The 21,972-nt window shown below is 41.7% G+C and overlaps 1 protein-coding gene across 4 annotated transcripts in view; it reads right to left on the reverse strand.

The window, feature by feature from the left end:
• The window catches only part of pik3cd (phosphatidylinositol-4,5-bisphosphate 3-kinase, catalytic subunit delta), a 48,841-nt gene that overhangs the window by 13,820 nt on the left and 13,049 nt on the right, over positions 1–21,972 (reverse strand). For all 4 annotated transcript variants that reach the window (XM_029664593.2, XM_029664591.2, XM_029664592.2 and 1 more), the window contains 11 exons: positions 17,340–17,436; positions 15,854–15,984; positions 15,581–15,631; positions 15,105–15,272; positions 14,151–14,272; positions 13,192–13,335; positions 10,832–10,931; positions 7,358–7,536; positions 6,981–7,090; positions 4,834–4,912; positions 1,424–1,591 (listed from right to left, as the gene is read on the reverse strand). In XM_029664593.2, the coding sequence (XP_029520453.1) occupies positions 1,424–1,591; positions 4,834–4,912; positions 6,981–7,090; positions 7,358–7,536; positions 10,832–10,931; positions 13,192–13,335; positions 14,151–14,272; positions 15,105–15,272; positions 15,581–15,631; positions 15,854–15,984; positions 17,340–17,436 (1,349 nt within the window). The remainder of the gene's footprint in view (positions 1–1,423; positions 1,592–4,833; positions 4,913–6,980; positions 7,091–7,357; positions 7,537–10,831; positions 10,932–13,191; positions 13,336–14,150; positions 14,273–15,104; positions 15,273–15,580; positions 15,632–15,853; positions 15,985–17,339; positions 17,437–21,972) is intronic.

The following is a 21,972-nucleotide window of genomic DNA, read 5'->3' on the forward strand; positions in this document are numbered from 1 at the left end:
TATTTGGGATGCAATTTCTGAGGCTGTTAAATCTAATGAACTTATCCTCTGCAACATAGGTAACTCTGGGTCTTCCATTCCTGTGGCGGTCCTCATGAGAGCCAGTTTCATCACAGTTTTTGCAACTGCACATGAAGAAACTTTCAAAGTTCTTGAAATGTTCCATATTGACTGACCTTCATGACTTAAAAAATGATGGACTGTCGTTTCTCTTTGCTTATTTGAGCTGTTCTTGCCATAATATGGACTTGGTCTTTTACCAAATAGGGCTAGCTTCTGTATACCCCCACTACCTTGTCACAACACAACTGATTGGCTCAAACATATTAAGAAGGAAAGACATTCCACAAATGAACTTTTAACAAGGCACACCTGTTATTTGAAATGCATTCCAGGTGACTGCCTCATGAAGCTGGTTGAGATAATGCCAAGAGTGTGCAAAGCTGTCATCAAGGCAAAGGGTGGCTATTTGAATAATTTCAAATATAAAGTAGATTAACACTTTTTTGGTTAGTACATGATTCCATATGTGTTATTTCATAGTTTTGATGTCTTCACTATTATTCTACAATGTAGAAAATATTAAAAATAAAGAAAAACCCTTGAATAAGTAGCTGTTCTAAAACTTTTGACTGGTAGTGTAGTTGAAGATATTTTCAGATTACACTAAGTATACCAAAACATTAGGAAGACCTTCCTAATAAGCCCCCCCCCCCCCCCCCCCCCCCCTAAAAGCTTCACTTTCACCTGGTCAGTCTATATAATGGAAATTGCAGGTGTTCTAAATGTTTTGTATAGTCAGTGTATATATTTTGTCCTCAGAACAGCCTCAATTCATCGGGGCATGGATACTAAAAGGTGTTAAAAGCGTTCTACAGGGATGCTGGCCCATGTTGCCTTCAAGCTTCCCACAGTTGTGTCAAGTTGGCTGGATACCCTTTTGGGTGGTGGCAAATTCTTGATACACACGGGAAACTGTTGAGCGTGAAAAACCCAGCAGCTTTGCAGTTCTTGACACAAACCGGTGCGCCTGGCACCTACTACCATACCCCGTTCAAAGGCACTTAAATCTTTTGTCTTGCCCATTCACCCTCTGAATGGTACACAATTCATGTCTCAATTGTAGTAAGGCTTAAAAGTCCTTCTTTAACCTGTCTCCTACCCTTAATTTACACTGATTAAAGTGGATGTAACAAGTGACATCAATAAGGGATCATAGCTTTCACCTGGATTCACCTGGTCAGTAATGAGAGAGCAGGTGTTCTTAATGTTTTGTATACTCAGTGTATATTGAACAGATAGAGACAGTGGATGACAGTGGGAAAAGATAGAGAGAGGTTGTGTCAAAGGGCAGTAGGCTCCATACAAACCCATGCCGTCACCGTAGACATGACTGCTAGACCAGTGTCTCTGTCACACTTACTCTGGGTTCTTGGATTTAAGCCAGTTGAGCAGGGCGTCTTTGTTGAAGGCAGCAGTCGCGGCACTGTTGCTGTTGTTGCGCTGGATGTTGGCGATGGTGTCTGAGTTTTTCACCACCTCAATGAGGCCTGTCTTGTTCCCGGTGGAGAGGCAGCCGTAGGGGATCATCCTTACAGAAACAGTAGAAAAAGTTCATTCATAAAACATTATAAGGCATATTATATGCTCATACCAATTAATAACGTATAACTGTATGCCCTAAGTACATTGTTACAAAACCATCATATCAATTTTCCCCAAACCTGTTCCCAGTATGTCTGTAGGACCGTTTGACTGCAATGTCACCTACTGAATTCAAATCCAGGATTCCTGCGCGCCACAAGCAAAACCCTAGGTATTAGCTTACGGGGCTAATGCAGGTATTCAATGGGTCTCAAGCAAGGTTACTCATCCTGTAAGTGTAGTTCACTGAACCCACAACTAGGTCCACTGCTAAGCAGGGGTTGATACCAGTTCATGAAAGAACCAAAAACAGAAAAATAATCCAGTTTTTCAAGGAACAAAATCAGAACCATGAACGAAAGTGGTCTATACTGTTCTGGAACAGAACCGTTATTTTAAAAGCATGGGAACCGGTTAATAACATTATTTTACATTACATGATTTTTTTCCAGTCCCACAACAAACGCAATAAAGCACCAATGCAAAGCCCTCTCCTCTGTCAATCAGAAACTTTTTCCAGTGTCTGTCTGCCAGCTGAAAATCTTTGCCAGTGAATGTGTGTAGGCTACCTGCCCGTCACCTTCCGAAGCAAAGCTGTAGTCTACTTACATTACAAGCATGATTCAGAAAATAGGGAGAGATTTTTTATTAGAGAAGAATGGATTAACTTTTTCAATGCTAGTTAGGGATACTATAATTATCACATTTCACATTGGCTTTATTAACTACAAAAAGGTAAGATGTGTTTTTAATTCTGGTGCCGCTCTGCACACACAAGCTAGCTAGCTCCAACGATAAACCATGAAGTCATTAAAAGTTCCTGCATAAAAGCCACTCCTCTGTAGGTATAATTCTGTGGGCCTAATTTAGATAATGCATGTTATCACAAGATGCCCAGTGCTTCAAGCCAAGCCGCCTCCTCCACTCACTCTCGCTTGTCTTTCTATCACAAAGGTAAATAATTCACTGAGCTATAGCTTTCCCTCTCCATAGCAAGCTTTTCTATCCACAAAGTAATTTAATGTTGAGCTAAATGTTAAAATAATAATAATAATAATAATACACTGCTCAAAAAAATAAAGGGAACACTTAAACAACACAATGTTGTGCTAAATAGTGTTTCAATCGGAGGGTCCCTGCAGAGGGTCCCTGGTTCGCACCCGGGTATGGGCGAGGGGACGGTCTAAAGTTTTACTGTTACATTGATGCTGTTGACCCGGATCACTGGTTGCTGCAGAAAAGGAGGAGGTCAAAAGGGGGGGTGAGTGTAACGGATGTGAAAAAGCTAGCTAGTTAGCGGTGGTGCGCGCTAAATAGCGTTTCAATCGGTGACGTCACTTGTTCTGAGACCTTCAAGTAGTGGTTCCCCTTGCTCTGCGTCACTTGCTCTGAGACCTTGAAGTAGTGGTTCCCCTTGCTCGGCTTTTGTGGAGCGATGGGTAACAATGCTTCGTGGGTGACTGTTGTTGATGTGTGCAGAGGGTCCCTGGTTCGCGCCCGGGTATGGGCGAGGGGACGGTCTAAAGTTATACTGTTACAGAAGCAACACTGATTGACAATAAATTTCACATGCTGTTGTGCAAATGGAATAGACAACAGGTGGAAATTATAGGCAATTAGCAAGACACCCCCAATAAAGGAGTGGTTCTGCAGGTGGGGACAACAGACCACTTCTCAGTTCCTATGCTTCCTGGCTGATGTTTTGGTCACTTTTGAATGCTGGCGGTGCTTTCACTCTAGTGGTAGCATGAGACGGAGTCTACAACCCACACAAGTGGCTCAGGTAGTGCAGCTCATCCAGGATGGCACATCAATGCGAGCTGTGGCAAGAAGGTTTGCTGTGTCTGTCAGCGTAGTGTCCAGAGCATGGAGGCGCTACCAGGAGATAGGCCAGTACATCAGGAGACGTTGAGGAGGCCGTAGGAGGGCAACAACACAGCAGCAGGACCGCTACCTCCGCCTTTGTGCAAGGAGGATGCATGCAGGAGGAGCACTGCCAGAGCCCTGCAAAATGACCTCCAGCAGGCCACAAATGTGTCTGCTCAAACGGTCAGAAACAGACTCCATGAGGGTGGTATGAGGGCCCGACGTCCACAGGTGGGGGTTGTGCTTACAGCCCAACAGCGTGCAGGACGTTTGGCATTTGCCAGAGAACACCAAGATTGGCAAATTCGCCACTGGTGCCCTGTGCTCTTCACAGATGAAAGCAGGTTCACACTGAGCACGTGGCAGACGTGACAGAGTCTGGAGACGCCGTTGAGAACGTTCTGCTGCCTGCAACATCCTCCAGCATGACTGGTTTGGCGGTGGGTCAGTCATAGTGTGGGGTGGCATTTCTTTGGGGGGCCGCACAGCCCTCCATGTGCTCGCCAGATGTAGCCTGACTGCAATTAGGTACCGAGATGAGATCCTCAGACCCCTTGTGAGACCATATGCTGGTGCGGTTGGCTCTGGGTTCCTCCTAATGCAAGACAATGCTAGACCTCATGTGGCTGGAGTGTGTCAGCAGTTCCTGCAAGAGGAAGGCATTAATGCTATGGACTGGCCCGCCCGTTCCCCAGACCTGAATCCAATTGAGCACATCTGGGACATCATGTCTCGCCACGTTGCACCACAGACTATCCAGGAGTTGGCGGATGCTTTAGTCCAGGTCTGGGAGGAGATCCCTCAGGAGACCATCCGCCACCTCATCAGGAGCATGCCCAGGCGTTGTAGGGGGGTCATACAGGTACGTGGAGGCCACACACACTACTGATCCTCATTTTGACTTGTTTTAAGGACATTACATCAAAGTTGGATCAGCCTGTAGTGTGGTTTTCCACTTTTTCCAGACCTCCATGGGTTGATAAATTTGATTTCCATTGATAATTTTTGTGTGATTTTGTTGTCAGCACATTCAACTATGTAAAGAAAAAAGTATTTAATAAGAATATTTCATTCATTCAGATCTAGGATGTGTTATTTTAGTGTTCCCTTTATTTTTTTGAGCAGTGTATATATATAAATTGATTTTAGAGGTTTAAAAAGGAACAGAAAGGAACGATAAAGAACAGTTTTTTGGTTCGAACCAGTTTAGAACTTTATTTTGCAGGTCGGAACAGTGAAATGGAACAAAACAAATAATGGTTTTGTTCAGAACGAAACGATTGGAAAATAATTTTGGTTCCAACCCCTGCTGCTAACACATACCTTAGATCTAGTCCCTCTTTCTTCCAAAGAATTTCCATCAGCTGGATCATTTGGAGGGTCAACATGTCTTGTCGGAGATCTGAAAGGATAGAAGTTATGTCAGGCTAAAGGTACATGTATATCCAACCAGAAATGGGATGAATATCCCAGATGCAGACTCCATAGAATTTTCTCATGGTGGCCAGACTTACAATTTAGGCCAGTATGATTAATGCTCCCGATGGCATTCGCGCAAAATTAGCATGATTAAAGGTCGGTCTGAAGAGAAATAGTTCATAACTTTAATTTACAAGTGACAGTATCTAATATTCCCGCATTGGACCAATATAAATGCGACATAACTCAATACACACAAATCGATGGGCCATGGAGTGGGGGATAACACCGCAAATGATTAATCTATGAACAAGTGTGTATTTGTTGCATCTTTTCAAATAACTGCATGGCCATAGATTAGGTAAATACAGTAGAAAAAGGGTATATTTTCTAACCGGTGTAAGAACAGAATAACTTAAATTTCTCTAAGGCATCTTCTTTTTGGAGTGGTTCAGAAAATAAAGAAATTAACATAGTAGCTTGGGGATACACACAGTAGACCTAGCTACTAGGCTGACTGGACGACGATAGCACAACATAAAAAAGCAAACTTAAAAAATAGTGCTACTCTCCATGGTGTTGGCTGACTGGTGTCTCTGAACTTAGCCGAGGAAGATATCTGATATACTTTATGGAGCAGCGGGCTGTGCGTAGCCTAGGCTACAGACATTGGCAAGCAGATAGGCAGCTAATTAACCTAGCTAACTACATTGCCGGAACTTTGAGATAATCTGGAGGGTCCAGGGTGAGTCTCTTTAGCTCTCCAGTTCAATGGTATTGCCCATGAAGCCAGTAGTGGTTCTTCTCCAGCCTCGACATTAGTCCCGATGCCCCTGGTTCTCTCAATCTGGATACTGCTTGCATCCTGCATCTCCATAGATACCACCAAGGATGCACTTCAGATTAGAGGTCGACCGATTAATCGGAATGGCCGATTAATTAGGGCCAATTTCAAGTTTTCATAACAATCAGAAGACAGTATTTTTGGGCTCCGATTTGACAAAGATTTTTTTATATACCTTTATTTAACTAGGCAAGTCAGTTAAGAACACATTCTTATTTTCAATGACAGCCTAGGAACGGTGGGTTAACCGGTGGTAGGCAGAAGCAGGCGCGTAAACATGAATTCAAACAGCACTTTCGTGCGTTTTGCCAGCAGCTCTTCGTTGTGCGTCAAGCATTGCGCTGTTTATGACTTCAAGCCTATCAACTCCCGAGATGAGGCTGTGTAACCGAAGTCAAATGGCTAGCTAGTTAGCGCGCTAATAGCATTTCAAACGTCACTCGCTCTGAGCCTTCTAGTAGTTGTTCCCCTTGCTCTGCATGGGTAACGCTGCTTCGAGGGTGGCTGTTGTCGTTGTCTTGCTGGTTCGAGCCCAAGGAGGAGCGAGGAGAGGGATGGTAGCTATACTGTTACACTGGCAATACTAATGTGCCTATAAGAACATCTAATAATGAAATACAAATGGTATAGAGGGAAATAGTCCTATAATTCCTATAATAACTACAACCTCAAACTTCTTACCTGGGAATATTGAAGACTCATATTTAAAAGGAACCACCAGCTTTCATATATTCTCATGTTCTGAGCAAGGAAGCTTTCTTACATAGCACATATTGCACTTTTACTTTCTTCTCCAACACTTTGTTTTTACATTATTTAAACCAAATTGAACATGTTTCATTATTTACTTGAGGCTAAATTGATTTTATTGATGTATTACATTAAGTTAAAATAAGTGTTAATTCAGTATTGTTGTAATTGTCATTATTACAGATATATATATATATATATATTTTTTTTAAATCGGCCGATTAATCAGTATCGGCTTTTTTGGTCCTCCAATAATCGGTTGACTAACACACTCCCACGAAGAGGACAGTCATACACATACAGTATATATAATATAACAATAGTTAAGGCGACATACAGAACCAACACCACCACCGGTCACCATTACAGTGCGCCCCCAAAAAATGCAAATACAAAATATAACCTAAAAAAAAATTATGTATCATGTGGAATCCCCTGTGTTATTTGGATTTCTCACCATCTCCGTTCTTGAAGATTATGCCCACAGCGTCCCCCTGCACCCATTTGTTCTTGTACATGAGCCACAGGGGCTTCATCTTGGAGTCCATGAACTTGCATCTGTCCGCACTGCAACATCAAGCAAATTTGTTGACACTGGGAGAAGACTTCTCCCTATATAATATAATTTTACCCATTTGTAGGGAAAAAAATACACAACATAGTTATTTTTAACACATCATTAATTAAAAGATGCTGAATGTGGCTATCAGTGCCCTTAAAACATGGAGGTGCATGATGCTTCCGTGTGTGTGTGCATTCCTGGGTGTCTGTCTGTCTGCAACTTTGTGTGCGTCTGTGAGTGCGTGCCTGCATCTGTGTGTGTCAGGTACCCACCAAATCTCTGAGAGCATGATGCTGGGATTGAGCGGGGACAGCAGATGTGAGAGGGCCTCCATGTAGGCCTCCTGTTTGATACACAGCTTCATGTCGTCTGTCATCTGCTGGCGCGATGTCTTCTGCCAGCCCGACTTCACAAAGTCATTCAGAGCCTTCATCTTGTTCAGAGCCTCGTTCTGCACCGAGAGACAATGAGGATGGAATATTGATAAAGTTTTAGGATAGTACAGTCGTGGCAAAAAGTTTTGAGAATGACACAAATATTAATTTTCACAATGTCTGCTGCCTCAGTTTGTATGATGGCAATTTGCATATACTCCAGAGTGATCAGATGAATTGCAATTAATTACCAAGCCCCTCTTTGCCATGCTAATGAACTGAATCTCAAAAAAAATTCCACTGCATTTTAGCCCACAAAAGGACCAGCTGACATCATGTCAGTGGTTGTCTCGTTAAAACAGGTGTGAGAGTTGACGAGGACAAGGATGGAGATTTTAGATGCACTATTGTAAAGTGGCTGTTCCACTGGATGTCATAAGGTGAATGCACCAATTTGTAAGTCGCTCTGGATAAGAGCGTCTGCTAAATGACTTAAATGTAAATGTAATGATGGAGATCACTCTGTCATGCTGATTGAGTTCGAATAACAGACTGGAAGCTTCAAAAGGAGGTGTTGCTTGGAATCATTGTTCTTCCTCTGTCAAACATGGTTACCTGCAAGGAAACACGTGCCGTCATCAAAAAGAGCTTCAAAGGCAAGGATATTGCTGCCAGTAAGATTGCACGTAAATCAACCATTTATCGGATCATCAAGAACGTCAAGGAGAGCGGTTCAATTGTTGTGAAGAAGGCTTCAGGGCGCACAAGAAAGTCCAGCAAGCGCTAGGACCGCATCCTAAAGTTGATTCAGCTGCGGGATCGGGGCACCACCAGTACAGAGCTTGCTTAGGAATGGCAGCAGGCAGGTGTGAGTGCATCTGCACGCACAGTGAAGCGAAGACTTTTGGAGGATGGCCTGGTGTCAAGAAGGGCAGCAAGAAGCCACTTTTCTCCAGGAAAAACATCAGGGACATACTGATATTCTGCAAAAGGTACAGTGATTGGACTGCTGAGGACTGGGGTAAAGTCATTTTCTCTGATGAATCCCCTTTCCGATTGTTTGGGGCATCCGGAAAAAAGCTTGTCTGAAGAAGACATGGTGAGCTCTACCATCAGTCCTGTGTCATGCCAACAGTAAAGCATCCTGAGACCATTCATGTGAGGGGTTGCTTATCAGCCAAGGGAGTGGGCTCACTCACAATTTTGCCTAAGAACACAGCCATGAATAAAGAATGGTACCAATACATCCTCCGAGAGCAACTTCTCCCAACCATCCAGGAACAGTTTGGTGACGAACAATGCCTTTTCCAGCATGATGGAGCACCTTGCCATAAGGCAAAAGTGATAACTATGTAGCTCGGAGAACAAAACTTCAATATTGTGGGTCCATGGCCAGGAAACTCCCCAGACATTAATCCCATTGAGAGTGTGTGGTCAATCCTCAAGAGACGGGTGGACAAATAAAACCCCACAAATTCTGACAAACTCCAAGCATTGATTATGCAAGAATGGGCTGCCATCAGTCCGGATTGCAGAGGTCTTGAAAAAGAAGGGTCAACACTGCAAATATTGACTCTTTGCATCAACTTCATGTAATTGTCAATAAAAGCCTTTGACACTTATGAAATGTTTGTAATTATACTTCAGTTATACTTCAAAAACATCTAAAGCCACTGAAGCAGCAAACTTTGTGGAAATTGAAATTTGTGTCATTCTCAAAACTTGCTAACCACATTATTTGTGTTCTCGACACAAAACTGTATTGTTTAATTTTTGCACCTACTGGTTGGTGATTTCATATGGGAAGAAAACCAGTAGGGGATCCCATGCAATTGTAACAAGGGGCAATTGTAACATCTTGACTTTCTCCAAACATAAACAAGATAGAGATTAAACTCACACAGTACATACCCATTTAGGTTATTGCTTGAAAAGTTTCAGCAAAATATCTCACTATTGGGCCTCCCGGGTGGCGCAGTGGTCTAGGGCACTGCATCGCAGAGCTAACTGTGCCACCAGAGACTCTGGGTTCGCTCTGTCGCAGCCGGCCGCGATCGGGAGGTCCATGGGGCGACGCACAATTGGCCTAGCGTCGTACGGGTTAGGGAGGGTTTGGCCGGTAGGGATATCCTTGTCTCATCACGCACTAGCGACTCATGTGGCGGGCCAGGCGCAGTGCACGCTAACCAGGTCACCAGGTGCACAGTGTTTCCTCCGACACATTGGTGTGGCTGGCTTCCGGGTTGGATGCGCGCTGTGTTAAGAAGCAGTGCGGCTTGGTTGGGTTGTGTTTCGGGGGACGCATGGCATTCGACCTTCGTCTCTCCCGAGCCCGTATGGGAGTTGTAGGGATGAGACAAGATAGTAACTACTAACAATTGGATACCACGAAATTGGGGAGAAAAGGGGGTAAAATGTAAAAAAATAAAAAATATGTCACTATCATGAGCAAATGTTTGTTTTTTAGGGGTGAATGTAGTTTTTTTCCCCACCGGCTGTATTGTTCTTATGCTGTCCTGAGCATTAATATCCAAGAATTCAAAATAGCAACATTTTCATCACTATGTGTTGGCTAAACATTGGCATGATTGACATGTGTTGTCTATTGCTAGGCACATGAGGTTTTGTCATGGCTGCTGGGTTGGGGGTAATTGTAACACAGTGTTAAAATGATCCTGAGCCAAGCAGCAACATTTATTTTTTATTTATTTTTTTAACTTTAAGGTTGTATTAATTATACATTAACTATACAATTACTAACTTTAAATAGCCTTGGGGTCCTGTACAGTGCCAAATAAGTTGTAAACAGATATATTCTGGACACCATCAGACATTTCAGATGTTTTGAGAGCTACCGAATGGCCATGCACACTGTTACTGTAAATGTTGGTTACGTACATAGAAATACTTATATTTCTTGCAAAATTATTACATACAGTAGGTCTATAATATGATAATTCATAAACATTAATTTGATCAAAGTTAAGTGAATTTATTTTGTTTATTTTTTAGGTGTTACATTTAACCCCACCTACTGTTGCAATTGCCCCTGACACAGCGGCAAATGTAACATCCAGACTTTTCGGATTAAAATCAATATTGTGATCAGACCATCTTATATACAGACCTATAAATGGTATGAATGATTAGCGGACAGATGTACGTTTCTCATATAAAAACATTAGTGGCCTAGTTCGAGTGGTCTCTGAGCAATAAAGTCCAATACAAAACATGTTACAATTGTCCCCAGTCTCCCCTAGTCCTCTACACATGCTATTTCTAAGGAATCTGGCCATTGTACAAAAGACATGGTCAAATATCATGGTCAGATGTCTAAGAATTAACAAGTATATAGTCTCAAGGTGTGCTCACCTGTTTACATAAGCTCTTGATGTGATAGATGTTGCCCCTGCAGTAAGCCTCTAGAATCAGGCCGAAACGCAGACTGACCGAGGATACGTGCATTTCTGACCTGGAGTGAGGACAAAGGCTTCTGTCACAACTTCTACCAACACCACCTTAGTGTTCAATTCATATACAGAGTTATAAGTGCTTGTTCCACAATCGTGCACACAGCCAGGTGCGCACACACATGGCTGGTCCGGGCCGTTGTAGACGAGACAAAAAAAAAAAATCCTACCTCCCCAAGGCTGGACCAAATCTGAACCAAACATAGACATCTAAAAGGCATCGGTGTCGGTCCGTACTTACTGAGGTATAGCCTACAGTGTCGAATGATATTTAATTTTATGAATGCTCATCTATGTGGTAGGCCTACCGTTTGTAAAATACCAAAAAAAGACGTCCAAAAGACGTTGGCGTCGGTCTGTGCTTACTGGGGTGTAGCCTACATGTCGGACCACCGTTTGTAAAACAGGCCATTGGCTTTATTAATCCTGATTCAAGTTTAAAGTTGTATTGTCACATGCACAAGTACAGTGTGCACAAGTACAGTGTACACAAGTACAGTCTTCTTGCAAACTCAAAAACCTACAATGCAATAATCAATAACAATGTAATACTAGAAAAAACACGAGAAATAAAAATAAATATGACGAACACAATAAGTAAGTAAGCAAGCATACTATATAAAGGGTCAATTCCAATACTATATTTACAATGTGCATGGATACTGGAGTGATGGAGGTAGATATGTATAGGTGTAAGGTGACTTGGCAACAGGATATAAGATAAACAGTAGCAGCAGCTTGTATGTGAGTGGGTGTGCATAAATGTATGTGCATATTATGTGTGAGTGAGCAGTGTGAGTGTGTGTGGTACTATTGCCATACCAGGCAGTGATGCAGCCAGTCAAGATGCTCTCAATGGTACAGCTGTATAAAGTTTAGAGGATTTGAGGGACCCATGACAAACTTTTTCAACCTTCTGAAGGGGAAGAGGCGCTGTCGCTCCTTCTTCACGATGTGCATGTGTGTTAGGACCATTTTAAGTCTTTAGTGATTTGGACACTGAGGAACTTGAAGTTCTCGACCTGCTCCACTGCAGCCTCGTTAATGTGGATGGGAGCGTGCTCGCCCCTTCGTTTCCTGTAGTCCACCATCAGCTCCTTGGTCTTACCGACGTTGAGGGAGAGTTTGTTGCTCTGGCACTATACTGCCAAGTCACTGACCTCCTCCCTGTAGGACCGCTGGTGATCAGGCCTACCAACGTCATAGTGTCAGCCAACTTGATGATGGTGTTGGAGCCGGGCGTGGCCACACAGTCGTGGGTGAACAGGGAGTACAGGAGGGCACTAAGCATACACCCCTGTGGGGCCCCAGTGTTGAGGGTCAGCGTGGCGGAGGTAATGTTGCCACCTTCACCACCTGGGGTCGGCCCGTCAGAAAGTCCAGGATCTAGTTGCAGAGGGATGTGTTCAGACCCAGAGTCCTCCTTAGCTTGGTGACGAGCTTGGAGGGGACAATAGTGTTGAACACTGAGCTGTAGTCAATGAACAGCATTCTCACATAGGTATTTTTATCTAGGTGGGTGAGGGCACTGTGGAGAGCAATTGAGATTGCATCATCTATGGATCTTTTGGGGCGGTATGCAAATTGGAGTGGTGTGACGGAGGTGGTTAGCTCGTCTATGTTAACGGCAGAGTATCTAAACAAATTCCAATCAGCGCAAAGCAGTCCTGTAGCATAATCTGTGATTCTGGTGACCATTTCTCAACAGAGTGATTCACGGGTACTTCCTGTTTGAGTTTCTGCATGTAAACAGGAAGCAGGAGTATGGAGTTATGATCTGATTTGCCGAATGTCAGACGAGGGAAGGTTGTTAATGCTAGTGGCATTGGAGACGTGTTGATGGAAGTTGGGCATCACGTGTCTTATCGACATGAAAATAAAATGGGTTGACACTTCCTGTGACTAATCAATTTGGCTATTTAAGCTCTGAATATCAGCTACCCAACTTTATTTGCAATGTGTTTACACAGCGGGAAATGCAGAGGTGCTTTCTTTTTCGCTATGATCAGCTCGTCAAAAATAGACAGATACAAACTTGAAACCACTGATCATAACAATTTAGCCCACAGGATTTAACTCATAGACAGCAGTTGTGAGTAGCCTGATTACATTGCATACTGTCCATTTTACATTGATCTGTCCTGTTTTTAGGATATGTTGTTGTTCTCACTCACTCACTCACTCACTCACTCACTCACTCACTCACTCCACTCACTCACTCCACTCACTCCACTCACTCACTCACTCCACTCACTCACTCACCTGAGATGCCAGAAGAGGAAGTGACCTATCCTCTTGTTGGAGAGGGCTCTCTCTAGCAGAAAAGTAGCAAGGTCACAGTCCAGGTAAGACTCATACTTCAGAACCTGAACCAACTGCAGCAAGTACTGGAGCAGCTCCTCATCTCTGTTGGGAGGGAGATTAAACAGAGTCATTTACAGCAACATTTTCACAATGTTGTGAAAACAATTATTTTTTGCCAGCTGAGCAACCAAGTCATTGACGGGCATCCAGTATGGTTGGAACTTGTTGACACTTCTAAAAACCAATTCTTAACATTGTTTTCTCACCATTGTTAAAGAGGTACCACTTGTTTGTATTTCAGGAGAAAAAAACCTATACATCCCTATATAATCATGTCACTTTTTTTCTGGAGTTTGAGTACCTATCAAAAAGAAAAGCAGAAAAGAGGCCATGGCGAACGCCAAAGGATAGCTCTCTAGTCACCTAGGGCTGGTTTCCCAGACATGGATTGAGCTTAGTCCTGGAATAAATAGCACTTTCAATGAGAATTCTCCATTGAACATGCTTTTTAGTCATGGACTAGGCTTTAATTAAGCTGCAATATGTAACTTTTTGGGGGACCCGACCAAATTAACATAAACACGTATGTTATAGATCTGTCATTCTCATTAAAAGCAAATGTAAGAAGCGGTAGATCTGTTCTGTGTGTGGTATTTCTATACTTCTTACGATTAGTTTTTGTGTCTTTTACTTGTGGATTTGTACACCAGCTTCAAACAGATGAAAATACAATAATTTTTGGTTATGGAAAATATATTTCACAGCGGTTTAGATTCTCTTCACTATGCTTGTTTTGTCACATAAACTGAAATTAGGCAACCTATTCACATTTTTTTTTTACCAGGAAATGGCAGAGCGATTTCTGCATAGTGCATCTTTAATCTGTGTCTGGGAAACTATGCCTAAGGTTACAATACCTCAGCTTCCTTAGGCATCTGATGGTGAAGGAGCGGACCATTGGGTCAGGGAAACTGTAGTCCAGCAGCTCCAGGGCATGGAGAGCAGGGAGGTCCGGCCATTTCTGCAGAAATGTCACCATCTGGACACAATGGCACAGGTCAGGTTTTTTGACATTGAACCTACTGGAACTTTAAATTCATTTTCAGCATACATGAGCATTGCTAATGCATACTGAAGGCATTAATCAATTTGAACATGATAATGGAAAATTATTACATATTTAATAATTGCAAAAACAGATGCACTGCATATGTATCGCAAGGTAACTAAATCTCTGGTTCAACCAAAGTTCCTCTCATGGAATTTTTTAAAGAAAAGTTACAACATACTGGTAACTGCCAAAATAATGGAAACACTTTAGTAGATGAGGGATACAAAGTATATTGAAAGCAGGTTGTTCCACACAGGTGTGGTTCTTGAGTTAATGAAGGAATTAACATCCCTTCATGCTTAACATCCCTTCATGTAAAAAGAATGCTGGGCAGGCTATTATTTTGGTAACCATGGCTATGCCCCAATAGGATGACAATGCCCCAAACCACAGGGCACGAGTGGTCACTGAATGGTTTGATGAGCATGAAAACAATATGCCACGGCCGTCTCAGTCACTAGTTCTCAAATCAATTGAGCACATATGGGAGATTCTCAAGCGGCGCCTGAGACAGCATTTTCCACCACCATCAATAAATGGTGGAAGAATGGTGTTGTATTCCTGCAAGAGTTGTATAATCTATGCCAAGGTGCAGGGATGCTGTTCTGGCTCGTGTTGGCCCAACGCCCTATTTAGACACTTTATGTTGGTGTCTCCCTTATTTTGGAAGTTACCTTTTAAGTCAAGATGCAGATGATAATTTCACTTGCATTGCATTAACTCACACCTCAGTTGTCTTTGCGAGAGGAAAGTGTCCTACCTGTGCTACATCCTCGTGCTTATTCCATTTTGTGATGAGGAGAAGTTTGGACAGACTCTCTGGGTAGCGCTCCCGCACCACACCGCGTAGCTTCCACAGAAGCTCTTTCTCGTCCTCAAAGAACTCTGTGTAGTTCTTATTGTCTACTATTTCCTTTAGCTTCATATGCTGGGCAGCACAATACAAAGACAACAGGGAAGGGGTTGAGTGAACATACTGTAGATCTGTAGGTACTAGAATGGTAATTTCTTAGCAATGAATCTATACTTTGATGTAAAAGTAATTGGAAAAAACACTGGTAATTGTGAGAAACATAATTTATACGTAATGGTATTGATAATGAATTCAAAGTTCAAACATACAATAAGATAATACAAATAATAAATGGTTTATGCGTTTTAAAAGTTGAATGTGGTTTTCAAAGGATTACTTTAATGTAATCTTATACATTTCAAACAAACAATAGAGTCCCTTACCTCTACCTTGGTGGCTATAACCTTCCCTCCATTTTTTTCTAGGTCCCTCAACTGAAAATAGGAGGAGCATACAAATGTGTAGATATCTTAATATAGTTCTAAAAATACAATTTCTAATGTCTAATTTCATAAAATCTATAGTGAGATCTAATATATATATTTTTTTACATGTACAGTACAAGATGGTTACAAGTGTAATGGTTACAAATGTACGAGGTTGGCTACAAATGTACAATGTCAACTATTGAAACGTGTGTGCAATATAAGGTGTACCTTGTCGAAATGGGGGTAGTAGAGAGGGTGAGGTCGGATATTGGGGAAGTGAATGAGGAGTCCTGCTGCACTATCAACGTTGGGATTTTTCTCCACTGTGCCCATTGGATTCAAGAGGTCGCCTTTATCATCTGGGAGGCCAAATTAAACCGAAATAAACATATTCAGCTATTAGCGAAATCAATGTGTTAAAGCTGCAATCAGCAGTAGAAACAATACAGCGTTCTCCCCACCACTGTGGGATGGGGCTGGAGAAATGTAACCCTTCTCAAATTCACAGACAGAGCTATGAATGCAATGACTGTCCATCCATGATAATAACATTGCATTTACTTTGTTTACAAAATAATTGGGATTCTAGGAACATATCAATAATTTGGATGTAACAACTGCTAAATGGATGTACCAACTGCTGATTTCCTATTTAATGCTCCAAGCCTTAGTGGTTGGAAGCCTTGTATTTTTTGTCATTGCATGGGGCAAATATTTAAAGGCCAGATTGTAAAATAAATAGAACACACATATAACACAAATGGAGTTATTATGGGGCCAAATCCCAAACTGAATGGCCCATAGGTGATGATATGATGAGCGCTTCAATGTCAAAAGCGCAGCCCCACCACTTTGTTTGACGTAGAGCTTCGAAAGTCTGTACAAAAGTGTTTCTCAGCATATGGCAAAAAAATTGCCTAAAGGACATATGACCTCCAACATATCTGATTTTCTTCCCTTTTGTATGTTTGAACAAACATTGAAACATTTCATGAACCAAAAATCTGATTCACTCAAAAGTATGACGATATTTTAACAATCCCTGTCGCTAATGAGTTTGCGAAAAGCAAAAAATGTAATCAACAGATGATCAAGAAAATGTCAAATTTGTCCCCACCCCACCCCAAACCCAACTAAACTAAAAACGATTTAACTGTTATTTGATTCATCAACATGATACTGATTGAGCAGCTTAAGGACACTACAAGAAACGTCCACTCCGAAGCACATTTGATATTTCCAAAATCATCACAACCACTTTGCAAAGGAATAGTGGCTACGTCAAACATTACCAGTCGATGGCACTATAAAACCCTTACATGCATATTTTCAGTAAATGTAGTGGTAAAGTGTAAATGTGAAACAGATTTTGACCAGCTTCACTCCTTTTTTAGTATATCAGTAACTACATTTTTTTTAACACGTAAAAAAGTATTTTCAAATCTTTATTTTTGCAGCATTTAAATGTCACTCCTTATCCCAGATATATATATTTAAAAAAGTAGCACATTTGTTGTAATTCAAATGTAAAAAATGTTATTGCTGCTTTTTACATGTATTATTACTACCCATTTAATGACATTTTAAACAACTGTAGGTAAATAGTACAATGATTAAAATTGTATCGGAACAATGGTGTACATTTTGCAGTTCATAAAACAACTAGTTTGTGTGTGTGTGTGTGTGTGTGTGTGTGTGTGTGTTTCTACTGTACCAGGGACTGAAGGCCAGGTGGAGAGAAGGAACTCCCCAGTCTTCAGCTGATCCTTATAGTCAAACACCATGGTGTTGACCCAGGCTAGTGGACAGTCCTGGTGGAAGAAACCACATAATGAGGTGACTGTTAATAAAGCACAGATTGAATGCCGAACTTCCATGCTTTGACTTTCTGCTTTGCGCCTAGGTTGAGGATAACAAAATTTAAGACATTAAAGATTCTAATATCCCATAACTCTTTGCATTCATGCGGAAGAGTTCTAAAACTAAGGGACAATTAATCTGTTTATTTTTGAATGCTTCTGCATGTGAATGACGTTGGACGTTGTCTTAACCTGGATATCTTCAACCTAGCTTTGCTCCAATTGGGACCCTCAAAATGGCCCCAGTGACATCCATTATAGCATCATGACTTGAATGGGAACGTCCATTCTAATTCTATGGGAGAAACACCATGGTCATGTTCAGTAAAGGAGGGAAAAAAAGTGGAACGGGAGGCACTACCATAACTAGTCCAATAAGAACAATATTGTTTTTCTCGTCGCGAAACGTTTTGCTACGGTGTGCCCTACTGAACACGACCAAGGTTGATAGTCATTAGCACACTATTTACAAATTCAAACTTTCTAACCTGTTTTCGTTTACATCTGTTTAGAAGAACCCAAATGTGTGTAAGTACATCTTGGGCTTCATTCAATCAAAATCAGTATGTGGCCCACAGTGTCACTAAGTTGAAGTTTGGATTCTTTCAATCAATAACACACGTTGTGAAATAAAAATAAATACAACTTGATATTCAATTCAAACTGGATACCTGGCTGCATGGGAGGAATGATGTGTTGCCATAAACTGGAAACTTCCAGATTGATTAAATGGAGCCTCCAGTCTTGAAATGAATGACTGAGAATGGCAATGGTGCAATGAACAACAGACTTATTCTTGCACCACCAAAAAGCACAGTCACTTTGCGAAAGAGTTTCCACTGTGGTTAACGAACAGGTCTTCGTTCGTATAATAACTGATATCATTATGTCTCGCAAGCCATTTGTGTTGTAGGCCTCTATGGTTACATTAAATTGCTTGAAATGCATTTCAATATACAGTATATATAAAACAATACAAGACACAATATCTAATTGCCCATTACAAGGATTTCAATTAACCTCAGAAACTGTTAAACACTTGATATTAGAGTTATAAAATAAAGGTTAATTGAGTTGTCATTGTATTGTAAGTATTGAATAATTGTAATGAATCATAAATGTCCAAATCTCCCTTCCTGGCACAAGGTTTAATGAGAATGACTTGTGGTAAATGGTCAGGGGAAAGCGCTTCTCAAGCTAAGGCGGGAAAACCAATATAGTGCATCGCTCAGCTGTGAACTTGCTAAAAAAACAAGCTAAATTAAAATAAGCCGATGCGAGTGGCCATGGCTAGCCAAAATAACTTCTCGCTTCCTGTTGTGTGTTCCAACTGGCACAGTGCACTACATTTGAACATGGCCCTATGGACCCTGATCAAAAGTATGCATTATTCAGGAAATAGGGTGCTATAAGGGATGCAGGCCCGCTGTCTGGCCTGCTGAGAGGACTTCTCCTCTGAGTGACGGAAGGGAGAAGTGGCCCAGAAAGCAGAAGTGGAGTCGCTGAGGCCTAGCTCCCCACAGCACACTTGTGGCCTCGCACCATGCCTCTTTTAAACCAGGGTGTATTCACTAGGAAGCAACAGGGCAAAACGGGGAGGGAGTAGCCTTGTTTTTGTAGCAAAACATTTTCAATTGCGAAAGTTTTTTTCTACGGTGTGCACTAATGAATACACCCAGGACTGTGACAAGAGCCACGTTAAGAAGGGGACATTGAGCCCAGGCCTCAGTGTACAGTATTATACACAACAACTACATACACGTTCCACTTCCTGAAAGCCATGGCAAACAAGTCCATAGTAACTAATGGCATGGGGATTCAAAGAGGTGGTGTTAACTGTGTGTTCATGTCTAGAAGTGAAACTATTATGGCATTTCGCAGAAAAGGGGAACATAAGAGATATCCTTGACTTGATCGAAACAAAAAAAAACTACACAGAACACAGACATTACTTTTTTCTGTATGTCCTTATAACAGCCATATGACATATGCAAACTGCTTAGTAGGTACATTTTCAAATAAACTGACAATGGGGTCGGAAGGATGAAAAGATAAGTGAACAAACATTTGGGTAATGTTTCTAAGCAGATATACATTGTTACATGCTTTGGTGTTTTCATTTATGTTTTGAGGTTTGACTTTAGCGTGTATAGCTCATTAGCACATAGGGGCACTGATTGGTGTCACCTCATTGGTCATGTGTCATAACACCAGTGCTACACCTGTGCTGGTTGCAGTCTTGTTATTGGGAAGGTGATTTAATTTAGCTCTTTTTGGTTTGCTTGTTGGGTGTGTTTTTTTCTCCCCAATTTCGTGGTATCCAATTGGTAGTTACAGTCTTGTCTCATCGCTGCAAATCCCGTATTTCAGAGTGGCTGGCCCAGTGCTCCAGTTGTCTTGAGATATGTGGAGGGTCAACACCTTTAGTTGGCGTTCCCTATTTAATTTATAGAAAAACATTCCTTTGTCTGATTTCCCTGATTTAATTTTGCTCCACTTTTTTGGTTTGCTTGTTGGGTGTGTTTTTTTCTCCCCAATTTCGTGGTATCCAATTGGTAGTTACAGTCTTGTCTCATCGCTGCAAATCCCGTACGGACTTGGGAGAGGCGAAGGTCGAGAGCCGTGCGTCCTCCGAAATACAACCCAACCAAGCTGCACTGCTTCTTGACACAATGCCCGCTTAACCCGTTTGCCTCTTCTTGGGCAAATTTAGTGGGCACTCATGGTTTGTGTCTTTTAGGTTCCAGTTGTTCTCGCTAGCCAACTTTCATTGGATGCCCCCATGAGTGTCTTTCAGAATCCCTCCTAAAACCCCACCTGTTTTCGTTTTAGTTGTTGATCAGTGATTCTTCGTTAGTTCCCCCTTCTGTTTGAGCGACATTTTTGGTTTTCTTGCTGGTGAACGTAACATACACCTCCATTTAAAGTATCCACAGCTCTAAATGTAATGTGAAACAGTGTAATAGCCATTTAATATGGAACTGACAGCCTTTTAGCAACATTACATTTGACTAAAATCTGTTCATATATACCCCTAGGAAGAAATAAATTTTTACATTTTCTGACAAGTGAGCACTTAGACATGGTCATTTTCACGTTTTCATCAATTCATAGAATGTTTGAGAATGACGTAAAGTAAGGCATTTGTGAAAATAATACAGCAATATAGAGTGGGAACCCGGCCGTGCATTTGGACTATTAATAGAAACTGCAGTAAATAAAAATATCTGCCTGGCCTAGGACCGGAGTCTACACCATAGCCAATCAGAGCTACAGTAGCTCTTTATGCAAATATGCCTATAAGCCTGCCATCATTCACTTTCAACTGGACAGTGTGTTTACAGGCAGTAAGCAAGTTCAGCACGATTTTACATCATTAGCACGCATTCGCCATATGCCACAAAATACACCTGAATGGATTTTTGCAAATGTGACCGACTGACTCGATTCGGTCTTCTGTCGCAAAATTTGAAATTACAGTGCCTTGCGAAAGTCACTGACCATTTTACACGCCTTAGCAGAGCTGGTTAGGCTGTTTTTATGTTATCCAGATCGTTGGTGACTGCAACTGTGCTGAATGGCAACAATTTAATTACGTTTTTTTGCCTAAGTTTACTGACACCGGCCATATTCAATGGGGGTTGAAGCGTTCGTAAATTCATCAGTTATTCTGCGCTCTGGCACACTCAGACGAGAGTGCTCTGAAATCGGAATAGATAGCCAGAGCGAATTTACTGTCTATCGACAGTTGTCGCAGTGAAGTAGTTTACTTGCATAGTGGAGTCTTTTGTTTAGACAGCTAGCAAGCTAAACAATTAACCATAATCCCAATTTATAACATTACTACCCTGCATGAATCTGCAGGTAGCTAACCAACCAACCAGGATCAAAATTAGCTAGCTAACATTAGGCTATAAATAGCAATGCAAATGGCTCTGAGATACGGATAATATTACTACACAAATCACACGCAACGTTAGCATCAGTACACTTTAACTTGAAATAAATTACTTTCTGACAAAATTAGAAACATGTAATATCTGAAAATGTAGCTAGCTAGACTCTCTTCCTCATACATGGATGGACACTTCTCCCTCTCTGTTACGGGTGCCATGGTTGCCCTTAGTTTGAAAATGTAATCCAGAGACAGGTGTTTTATAGAACAGCCTTTTGTGTGTTCTCTTTTCTACTCCGTCTGCATATTTGCAATCAAACGCCAGAATTTTCCTTAGCTAATCTCCTTAGCTACCATACTCTAATTCCACTGATTTAAAAACTTGATCCTCCAGAAAGTGGAGAGCAACACTTATGCAGTTCTACTATGTGATATCTTTAAAAAAAGCTGCGTTATAAAGGATTGCCTACACATACTGACCAGCTTATATTATAGACAGAAGCGTGCTACATGGCAGTCCAATCCGAACTCATCTGTCGGCATGTCCAGCCAACTCATTAACTCAGCCAATCATGGCTAGCGGGGAGGTTGCT

The sequence above is a fragment of the Oncorhynchus nerka genome, linkage group LG7, assembly GCF_034236695.1.
Source record: "Oncorhynchus nerka isolate Pitt River linkage group LG7, Oner_Uvic_2.0, whole genome shotgun sequence".
Classification (NCBI taxonomy): Eukaryota; Metazoa; Chordata; class Actinopteri; order Salmoniformes; family Salmonidae; genus Oncorhynchus; species Oncorhynchus nerka.